The sequence below is a fragment of the Cinclus cinclus genome, chromosome 1 (genome assembly GCF_963662255.1).
Source record: "Cinclus cinclus chromosome 1, bCinCin1.1, whole genome shotgun sequence".
Classification (NCBI taxonomy): Eukaryota; Metazoa; Chordata; class Aves; order Passeriformes; family Cinclidae; genus Cinclus; species Cinclus cinclus.
In genome coordinates this window covers 4,828,044-4,839,513 of record NC_085046.1, presented here as the reverse complement: position 1 = coordinate 4,839,513, position 11,470 = coordinate 4,828,044, and the positions used below count along the sequence as shown (strand labels likewise).

The window sequence follows — 11,470 nt, the reverse complement described above, 5'->3', positions numbered from 1 at the left end:
CTTGAAACCAAGACTAAGGGCTCAAACTAAATTCTAAAATGTCAAATTTTCCTAAATCTTAACCCTGTTAAAAGAAAAATAGAAGGAAGGAAAAGGAAAACAGAAAGAAGAAAAGCCTAAGCAAAGCCTGGCAAGGTGGAATGTCAGGCTGAGAAACATTACAGAGCTGTCAACAACTTTAGAGGAGGAACTTGATAAAATGGTGATGCCTTACACTTTAATGATGAAATTTGATAGTTGCTCTAGAATATTTGTTTGTCTGCTTACAAGTCTGATTTTTCTGACTGCTAGCAGTAAATCAATGATATCTTTTATTTCAGGTAGAAGATAAAATGTATCCACTCATGTTTCCTTCCTGCAGTAATATGAGGAAGGGATACCCAAGGAATTTTTGGACACAGGAATAATGGTACTGTACAAGAACAGGGCAAATTACAGAGTCCAGCACTCATGCAATACCATGAAAGTTACTTTCTTGCCATAAAGCCATTCCTATACAATGTCAGGTCTGCAAATCCTAGAACTTAATACGTTTTAACTTGGATTCATTATGTTTTTTTTCTATTACAGGAATGCTTACATATTTAAACATATATATACATGCATATACGCATTTGTAAAGACATAAACAGAAATGAAGTGTCAGAATGTATTGTAAGAAGCCCATGTTTAATTCAAAACATTATTTCTATATCTCACAAGCAGAAGAAAACAAAAGGAACTACAGATTATATATGATAATTTACAAACCTGTTCCTTCTCTATAATTTGTTTGGCATCCTGAAGCAGCTTTTCCTTTGCCTCTGTTTCAGCATGAGTAGCTCTATTTTCCTCTTCATATGCCATAGTTACCACAGCCAAGATCAGATTGAAGAGATAAAATGAGCAGAAGAAGATGACTGCCATAAAAAAAAGACAGAGGACACTCCAGATGTACGGATGGTCTGTGAGGAAAAGGTAAAGGTGGTAATAACTTCTTAACAAAATAACATTTACAAAGCAATTTCAAAATAAGTTTAAACAACTTATTTTCCCATGCAATACAAAAGGTTAATGTACTGAAGTGTTTTCAATGAACAACAGTAGGATCTGCTTCTGGTCTGAGTTAAACATAAAAATGTCATGTACTGTAGAAAAGAATTCAAAAATCCCATTCTTAAAATTAAATCGAATATCAGCAAATCAAGCAAATGATCATCAGAGTTTAAGCTTTGAGAAGACAACTTCATCTGTAAAGACTTAAACAGGTGACTGGAAGAAATAAATGAAACTCGGTAATAAAGATGAAAGCTAGGATTATCTATACAATCATGAAAGATGTTTTAATTTCAGAATCAGAGGCAATATTTAGACTGATTATCTTATTCTTATTTTTTTAAAATTGTAGCAGAGGACATGGTTCAAAATTAAGCTGTGAGACATTAAAAAAAAATCACATCACCTTCAAAAGCCAGATGTATCCATTTTAAAAGGTCTCAGTTAAAAAAGGCTGACTGGAAAAAGAATTAAAATGGACCAATATGAAAGGTACAGAACAAGGCAGAGAGTATTTTGTTGCTGTCTGGCAAAGGCACTGTACAGATGTAAGGGATCCAGGAACTTCTCTACAGGTATTTTTACATCGTTTTTTTAAAAAAAACCCACAGAATTGAGAAGTTACATTCAACTCTCAGAATCAAAACATAAAAGCTCCAATTTTTTTAGTACCATGTTGTCCAAAATGAAAGTGCACATGTTGAGCCAAAAGGTTTGATGAGGAGTCAACACTTAAAAGGAAGACAAGCAGAGAATGTGACAAATCCTCACATTCCCTGCAGTGGCAGGGAGCTCCCTGGCTAGATTTGCTCCATATCCCAATCCTTGGATGGTTGCATACAAATATTTAACTCTTATTTCACTCTTAACCACTGACCCAAGCATGTTCTCCAGCAAAACTAGCAGGATTGCTCCCATCCAGTGTCACATGCAAAAGGTGACAGCTCAGTCACTTGACTCTATTTCCTTAACACTTACATTGATTTTAAAAGAAAATTGGTGTCAGTCATGTTAAAACCAATACAGACTTTTCTAGTGGACATATCTAAAGTCATTCCAGCAGGTAAAAAAGTACCCACTTGTCTGTAGAGACGCTCCCAGTAGTCCTGGGTCATCAGACGGAACACAGAGAGGAAGGCCCAGCCAAAATGGTCAAAACTTGTATAACCAAAGTCAGGATTGCTCCCAATCTTCTCACAGGTGTAGTTTTCTGGACACTCTTTACTAACCACAAAAGAAATGTTAAACAGCATTTATGTTGCTTATTATGTTGTTTATATCTATAAACAACAACTTACGTGGAGATTCAACTAAACCTGAAAGCATCCAATACACAGTTACAAATAAAGATTTGTTCAGTTTCTCTAAAATGAGGTTCCATTATTCCCCAAAATATTCCTGCCAGAAGGGCTGATTCTGGAATTCTGATCTGAGCATCCCAGAGAGCCATTTGCTAGTAAAGAAAACTAGACAGACACCTTAGTTTGGGCCTAGACAAAAACTCTCACTGATGTAGGATATGTCCAAATGAATACACAGAGAAAGGAAACATGGAAATACCTTTACTTTTACATAATTCACCAAGATGAGGAGAGGAGAATTTATTAATATCTAAACCATCTTTATGATATGTTCCCCTTCTCATCTATATCATTCTACCTTACCATTATACTCCCAGTGGTTAGTAACAAGTACATATAAAATTAGCTGCATCCTTGTACTTCATTTTTTTCTGGTGTGAAATATCTGGTTTTTAATTTAATAACACACCCCACTGATCCATTTTCTCCTCCATAAAAATCATCACCATTCCTTTAGACCAAAACTAAAACCACAGTTCATCTGGAGAAAAAAAATAAGAAAGTACTAAAACTGCTTTGCTCACTTACTTGGGTTCTACACTGTACCCACAGAGCAATATTTCAGAAGAGTCTTCCAATCTGTAGCAGAGCTCTAATGAAAATAAAGAAATCAAGGAATCATAAAATCAGAAGTTTTCATTTTCTACAGCTTTCTGATGGTAAACCAAACATTACTGCACTTTATAGACACTTTGATGGATCAAACCTCTGTGAAAGATACTTTCCCAACAAAGGGCATACAGGACTGATTCTCAGCAGATCTGTCTCTATGACAATTTAAAATAAATAGTAACAATTTGCTGCACAACTAACAATGTAAGATTGTATTTGATCTTGGGTAAAAATAAGGATCTCTATGAGAAGTAGATAAAATACAGAGTAAGTGATGGAAAAAAATCATTCTCTGTGCAGTACCCCTAAAATTAAGATTCCTGTGCAATGCACAGATAAAGAAGAAAATTATTGAAAACTCAGTCCCTTCTATCCCACAGACTGCCGATCTCTCTCCAAACCCAGGATTTACAAATCTCATATTCAGTTGTCCAGAGACTTCATACTACTACTTGTGCAAATGGAAGGACAAATCTTCTTGGCAGAAATACATGCAACTATATTTTAATATCTCTGTAAAAAATAAATATATACACAGGAAGATACACAGATTATATAAGGGAGAAATAAAAAACATTTACCTTCATCACTTGGTACATATATCTTGGGATCCTTACATAACGAGTCATTGTACAGAGTTTTATTGAGGACACATTTGGATTTTAGATTGCCCATAAAAAGCTGGAGGCCTATGAGGGCAAATACACTCAAGCAAAATACAGTCAGGATCAACACATCCACAAGCTTCTTAACAGACTCAACAAGTGAATTTACAATGATTTTCAGACCTAGGAAAATAAGATCCAGTAACATGGAAAGTGAGAAAAGGAAAGTGATGATGTTCCTATATGACAAGACATGACAGCTGCAAGTTTGTTAAAGACAAAGAAAAAGTATTAATGTGTGGCTTTGACACTGAAATTAAACACCTTCAATGTGTCATTCTTTCTATAATTTCATTGCAAAATCAAAAATATATTTGCAATTACATGGAAATGGTAAAGTTAATATATATATTATGATCATGAGATATATAGTAATTTATAGATTTTCAAGTGAATTTTTGCAGTTGGACTCTGAAGTCATCCTCTGGTACCTTAATTAGGGACATGACACAAAAATATTGATTATCTGGATAGCATATGCAACATACTGTTGGAAGTATTACACACAATCCAGACAGTGGCTGAGGTCGGTAAGGAAACAAATTAAAGTCTCTCAGACTGTAAAATCAGCTCTCAGGGAAATAAACCAGAGAAGGCTAAGCTAATGAGGTAGAACATGAAACTAGAAATATGGTGGTTCAGATATATTACATTAAGAGAACATATTACATACAGTGGCCTGCTCCTGGGAAACAAAGAGACAAAGGCACTGTGCTAAATAAAAGTGTACGTCAGTGATGGGGTGAAAAAATGCAGAATATAAATTTCCCTTTGTCATAATAATTTGAAGGAAAGATGATTTTAAAAAATGTGTTAGGGTGCTGCCAAGGTTGCAAACCAGGCACACCTGGGGATTCCTTGGGGTACAGGAAGACAAGAAGAGGAGTGGAATTAGAATTTGCATTCTGGTGAAACAGAGAGAAATTCAGTAAGATGTGTTGTTCCTTACCTGGTATTACTGAAATAGCTTTCAAAGTCCTCAGTACTCTGAAAGTTCGAAGAACTGAAACATTGCCAACACTCTGGAATGCAGTAATGTACCTGTAAAATTAACCCACACTCAACTGAATGACAAGGATGGAGCTTTTCAAACCATTTGCTTATGGAGCAGGCAGTAATGAATACACTGCAGAAAAAAATAGGTCAAATATATCCTAAGATACATGCCTAAAATTAGGAATCTAAATCCATTTCTAGGCATGGATATAAAGTAATGGGGCTTTGGAGCAGTGCCTCTGAAAAGAAATACTGAAAATAAGCTCCTGCATAGTGTGGATTTGTATGCTTTAACCTTGGAAGAGTGTATCCATCAGAATGTCAAATAAATATAAAACTATCAATGTCATAACAACACTCTTAACACTGAGGCTCCTCTCACAAAAGTACATGTTGCAGTGATTTCAAAACAAAATACGCACTTCAGGAGAAGGAAGCTGAGCAACAGATTTATAACGTGTTTATTCTGTACCACGTGTCTTTCTAACATTTAACAGTGAGAACTTGAGTATTGAAACTTGTTTCAATTTTAACATTTCAACAATTAGAAAATTTCATCAAATCAGTATTCTAAAGCATTGCATATTCTAACAGCACCTTAACCAGTTACCCCAAATTTTCTAAAACTTCTTTCATGTCAGAAAGACCATGAATTGTGACCCATCTCATGACAAGGTCATAACTTATAACAGAATTCCTTAAAAAATAAAGTCACAATAACAAAATCCGAGACAACAGTGATTGGGAAGGCAACCTCTCTCTCAAAGCAGGACTTTGTCAGCAGCGGATCAGAGCACATTGACTTTGCTTAGCCTGTAAGATTGAATAATTATCAAGTACCTTAAGCAATAATTACAGTTGAGTTAGCAGTTGAGCTATTTTCCAAATAGTTTTCCTTGTACTATAAGACATGGAAAAAAACAGGTGAAGGTACTTTACTGTAAAGTTGAACAGCAATTAATTAGGGGTGCAGATAGGGAAAAAGAACCATAAATTAAATTTTTCATGCAGCTGTTGGACTGTCCCGTGATAGTTGTAATTATCAGTAACTATCTAGTGATAGATGCTGATGATCAACAATATTTAAGCTCTTTAGCAGTTCATTATTACCCATAAGAATAATTGTTCATATACACATAGATGTGTGTGATGACACCTGTGTATATATAACCTATTATTTACAAATGAGGAAAAACCTACATGTAGTGTTAAAACTACTCCCTTCTTTTTTATTCTGCCACCTGACAACTTCATTTGGTGCCTTTAGCTCTTTTAAGAAAAAAAATATTATTTATTCTATTTTTTGTCTTTGTGCCATACACTTCAGCTGTGCTCCTGCTCTGTGATAGTTTTTTTTCATGAGAGTTTTACTCTATTTAGTTTTTTGGTATGTGGAATTACAGATGCACATATTCACTGCATCTTTTTTAATTCTGACATCTTTTGACATGTGAGGAGCAAAACTACACAAGGTCTTGAATTAAAATACAGGCTACACAGAGAAATAATGTGTGTTCTGCTTCTTTAATTCTTACCCACAATATCTTCATTTTCTACCTCCTTCTCTGACCATGACTGCATGCTGGAGTGGTGCTTTTACAAAACTGTCTGTTTAAACTCCAACATCATCTTCCCAACAAGTGAAGGCTATTTCAGAGCCCATGAATTTGTATGTAAAGCAAGGTGTGTTCTTCCTTGAGCGTCACTTGGCCCTGGGATTTTCATCTATTATTTACCACCAAGTCATTCAACACCTTGTGACCCATTTTGGACCCTTCTTAAATGAGTTTCATCTGATCCCGAGTTCAGCTAAGACAATATAAAGAGGCAGTTTATGCAATTAGCTCTTGAAAAAATTTAAATATAGACTAAATTAAAACTATCACACTGTTATAAGCTGAGCTTTTAATTGATGTCTTACTTTAAAGCCTGTTTTTCTCTTTGCACACATGCAAACTGTGATTCAAACACAGCTTAGCAGGGACGACGCCATCAACTGTAAGGAATTTCAGCAACACCAAATGGTATTGTCTCTGTGGTTTTGTCCCCTAAGTGTGAAAGAATAACTGAGTTTTACTTACATTACAATAATAATAGAAAAATCCAAGCAGTTCCACGGATCTCGAAGAAAAGTAAATTCATTCCAAACAAATCCTCTCGCTACTATTTTAATCAGTATTTCAGCAGTATATATGGCAGAGAAAACATGTCTGAGGAAGAAGGTGTACATTAAAGTTACAGAAATAAAAATATTAATGAGACTGATACACATCCAGGCACATTTCTATCTTTTCTCTGATTTAGTCCCTGCATGGAGATAAATGTAGAAAATGTGAAGCAAAGCAGGACAGGTTGCATTACTTTCAGAAGCATCATGGGGACAAGATGTCTTCCTGAATTTTAGTAAATTTTCCACGTGAATCTACAAATATAAACACTCACATAAGCATATAATTCTATTTCTGGATGAAGGATAGATCACATTTCCTTAGGAAACATTTTTAAGACTGTGTTTATGTTCTAAAGCATGCTGGAAAACTTCAAGGCCTCACCATTCTGGCAGAACAATAACAACAAAGATTTATTTCAGCCTGTAAAGTTTGCACATTTTACATATTTATTCTGACAAATACACTATAACTGAAAGAAATCCTACAGAAAATTAAGTTATAACCATGCTTACCCCAAAATATTAGGAATTAAAATTACAGAACTTCTGAAGCTCCAGGCACATTTTCCATATTTAATTCTGTAACATTAACTCAAGTTACACTGGATACAGTGTACAAGTACAAAAGGAAGCAAGACATTACAAATAAATTGCTTCCTAGGGGGAACAACTGACTTAGGAGAGTCACCAAGAAAAAAAGGAAAGAAAAAAAAGAGTATTTATTCATTTATAGCTTTTGCATGAGGCAACTACAACAGACATTCAGGTTATTGCTGTAGAATGAGAGATATTAAGTTAAAATCCTGCTGTACAGTCTATCAAAAAGATTTAATCCTCAAAAGGAAAAATCGACCAACCTCCTATATTACACCAGACGGCAAAACTAGGCAAAACAGAAAAAAAGGCCAAATGGTGAGAGTTTCTAAGAAAAGGCACTGAAGCTCCACAAAACACTGTGTGATATAATAGCAATCCTCGGCCTTCCTCAGAGGTCTGTCTGAGAATTTTCCAGCCCCAGAATTAGACCACCACATTATTTAAATTTTTCAGTCCCGCACGTTAGTATTCTTGGAAAAATAGTAAGCACATGGCCACTGAGGTACTTACTCAGTCCAGTAGGCTTCTACAAGAAGGTGAGGGATAGTCATAGCCATACAGTTGAGTAACACAGTGCATGTAATAATGCCAAGAAACAACGTGAATAGTAAGTTAAGGAAAAAAACGCTAAATTATAAAAAATGAAGCTCATACAATTCGCTGATTTCCACACACAAAAACCACACAAGTATCCCGATAATTCCTTTTCATTTGAATATGCCCAGAACTTTTCTTGGGTTTTCAAAAGAAACTTATAACAGAATCACAAATTTTCCTGAGTTGGAAGGGACCCACAAGGATCACTGAAATCTAATTCCCATCCTTGCACAGGGTCATCCCAAGAATCCCCCAACAAGATCAAACCTTCTCAGCTGCGCAAAATTCATGTTTTAAATATAAAAATTAATTATCTGCATGGGGACATGGTTTTGGAAGTTAGGACACTAGTGGGACACAACATGTTTGACAGGTTCAGACCTAAAAAAAGCTATTTCCACTAATTAATAATTCCAAATAAAAGCAGAAAGAGCAGAAACAGAGGAACAGAATGACAGAAAATGACACAGAATATTTTAATATTCAATTCAGTGAAACCAATGAAAGGATATGAATGGATCAGAATTTTAATTGCTGCTTTTCTGACTGGATTAAAAGGACCAAATATAAACAAGGCAGGTGTGGCAGTAAATCGGAAAATAGTCCTCCTTTTATTTAGCACCATAAAAGTCTATAAAGAAAGGATTCGTAGTATATGAAACATTCAAATGAATTAGAAATTTCTGCCAATATTTCATGTTCAGTTTTCCAAGTGTGCATCTAGAGCTATATCTAACTGCACTTAGGAGTACAGCTTTCCTTTATTCCTACTTGGAGCTGTGACTTGATTATACACATTTTGAAGGAAAGAGAGCAGCTCTATAAAAGTTCATTATTGCCTGAGAGGAAGAAGTCATAATGGGAATGAATATGAAGAGCAAGTAATCATATTCACTTGGTCAAAGTAATTAAATTACTACTCTGGGACTGTAACAATGATCTTAATACCTTACTCTTGGACAGTTTTATAGGCTACAAGAAGTTATTTAGATACATAAGATACACATTGTGTAGCACTGCCAAAATCCTGGACAAGGCAAAAATTGTAATTTTGAAATATCTCTATATTGTCACGTAGTACTGTAAATTCCCTCTAAACTACCCTAAGGTCCATGCAGCCCAGCATTTTTCTATATAGTAAAAATGAAATCTGTTGAACGGAAAGCTTTAATATAAATTTCTTCAAGTCAATCAACCTTAGTTCCTCTTCATCAATAGTATCACTTTGATTACTTTGAGAAAAAGGTATCTGGAAGATAAAAGCATGTCCTGTGATAAAATTATTACACTCCAGTACCTTGCTGGCATACATTAAAACAGCAACTGGGACTGGATGGAACCTTCTGCTCTTCATATCAAGTATTCCTTGACAGTAGTAATAATTTAATTTAAGAATTTAATTTAGAAGGGATTCCTAGACTATCTACTTTATACACTGCTATAGTCAGCATCACCAATCACTTTGGAGTAGCATGGAGTATGTGCAATACAAATATGGAACAATAAACAAAGCCAGTGAGACATAAAGTTACAGAAAATTAATTTAGGACAATGAAAAAACATGGGTTTGCTACACAGGGTAATGGAAATATCTCAAATGTGCCTCCCTCAATTTGTATAGCATTTGTAATTCTGTGAAAGCATCTGCAATTCCAGCATGAATGACTGTTGGACAGGCACTGTTTATACAACAGGGAGTTCAGCCCCACAGGCATCAGACAAACTGCTCTGGAAAACAAAGCATCACTAATCCTAGAATATATTTACTATTAAAGTGCACCAATCACATGTTTTCATAATTAATTTTGATTCTTGAGTAGAACTTAAAATGCCACTTTATTCCATAATGCAGAGCATACCTTAGAATTCCACCCCAAAAATTGTCAGTAATGTTCAAATGTCTGTCTAAAAAAAAAAATAATCAAACCCCAGCACCTCCTGAATAGAGCTATTATTATCCCTTAAGAATTCAGCAGCAAAAATAAATTAAAAAAAATGCTTTGGGAGGTTTTAACCTTGTGATCACTGTAGTATGGATCAAAATCCTCCAGGGGTTCCCCAACTAGCTCTGCAGGAATGTCCCCATACAGAGATGGCAACGTTTTGCAGATTTTCAGGTCAAGTTGAGGAGTAAGTTTTATTTCAGCTCCTTGGTCCTTATTCTTCTCTTTAACTTCAACTTTCTCCCTTTTTTTGTTGGCAATCCTTTCCTCAATTGCTGCCAAGGACTCGGGGGTGAATCGTCGAAAACTGTTAATTTCTGATGACCAAAATGAGGTATCCATTTTTCCTTCTGTTTGTTTCCAGTACTAGAGGTAACTTAAGGAAGAAAGCTCTTGACAATTAGAAAATACCAGAAAATAACACACAGCTTTAATATCTATTAGATAAATTTTTTTCACTCCTCTGAAATTCTGTGTCAAAATAGGATAAAATAGAAAAAAATAGAGTAGAATATGAATAGACTATTTCAATTGAAAAGAATCTACAATAAGCATCCAGCCCAACTGCCTGACCAGTCCAGGGCTGACCATTGTAAGGCCTTGGGCACTGCCCAAGTGCCTCTTAGACACTGACAAGTCTGGAGCATCAGCCATCCACCTAGGAAGCCTGTCCCAGGGTTTGACCACCCTTTTAGCAAAGAAATGTTTCCTAATGTCCCATGTAAACCCCCTGCAGTGTGGCTCTGGACCATTCCCTGTGCTGTCACAGGATCCCAGGGAGAAGAGCTCAGCACCTTATTCTCCACTTCCCCTCCTCAGGGAGCCAGAGAGAGCAATGAAGTCACCCCTCAGCCTCTTCCTCCTCAAGGCAGACAAGCCCAAAGCCCTCAGCAGCTTCTCTCAGGACATTCCTTCCAGCCCTGTCACCAGCTTTGGTGCCTCTGGACACACTCAAGGACCTTCTCATCCTTCCTAAATTGCAGGGCCCAGAACTGCCCACAGTGCTCCAGATGAGGCCACACCAACAGTGGACACAGCAGGACAATCAGCTGGTCCTGCTATGCTTGAGGCACACAGGATATAAGGCAAAACCAACCGGAAGAACATTGATTTAAAAGAACGAGTAATGAAAAGCAGACCTAATAAAGATCAAGTACTTAATCTGGATCTACCCTGTACCATTCAGGTTACACAAGAGATATTTTTTTTCTTTGCCTTTTCAGCTTGGAAGCATCAAAATCACATCTCTGTCACAACTCTGACAATAATTTGTTTTTCACTATGGATTAAAGTATCAGCAGCCTTGCACCTCAGTTACTGCTCCTCTGTGCTTCCTGGAAACAGAATTTACTTCCACAGGTCCCACCTCTAAGGCTCATCAGATCCATCTCCTCCACAGAGCAAGGCCAACACCAAATTCAGATCAAAGCTTTTGCCCAGGTGCATTTTCAATTATTCTGCTTGAGGCTTAAATCCTTGCCAAAGGGGAAGGGT

At 36.1% G+C, this 11,470-nt stretch overlaps 1 protein-coding gene across 1 annotated transcript in view; it reads right to left on the bottom strand.

The window, feature by feature from the left end:
• Nucleotides 1–10,429, bottom strand: part of LOC134051513 (sodium channel protein type 5 subunit alpha-like) — a 29,214-nt gene extending 18,785 nt beyond the window's left edge. Inside the window, 10 exon segments of the mRNA XM_062505304.1 lie at nucleotides 751–920; nucleotides 923–944; nucleotides 2,115–2,259; nucleotides 2,925–2,988; nucleotides 3,557–3,796; nucleotides 4,623–4,714; nucleotides 6,751–6,879; nucleotides 7,947–8,036; nucleotides 8,546–8,664; nucleotides 10,049–10,429. Of these exon segments, the coding sequence (XP_062361288.1) occupies nucleotides 751–920; nucleotides 923–944; nucleotides 2,115–2,259; nucleotides 2,925–2,988; nucleotides 3,557–3,796; nucleotides 4,623–4,714; nucleotides 6,751–6,879; nucleotides 7,947–8,036; nucleotides 8,546–8,664; nucleotides 10,049–10,318 (1,341 nt within the window). The 5' untranslated portion in view covers nucleotides 10,319–10,429.
• Between the last annotated feature and the right edge of the window lie 1,041 nt (nucleotides 10,430–11,470).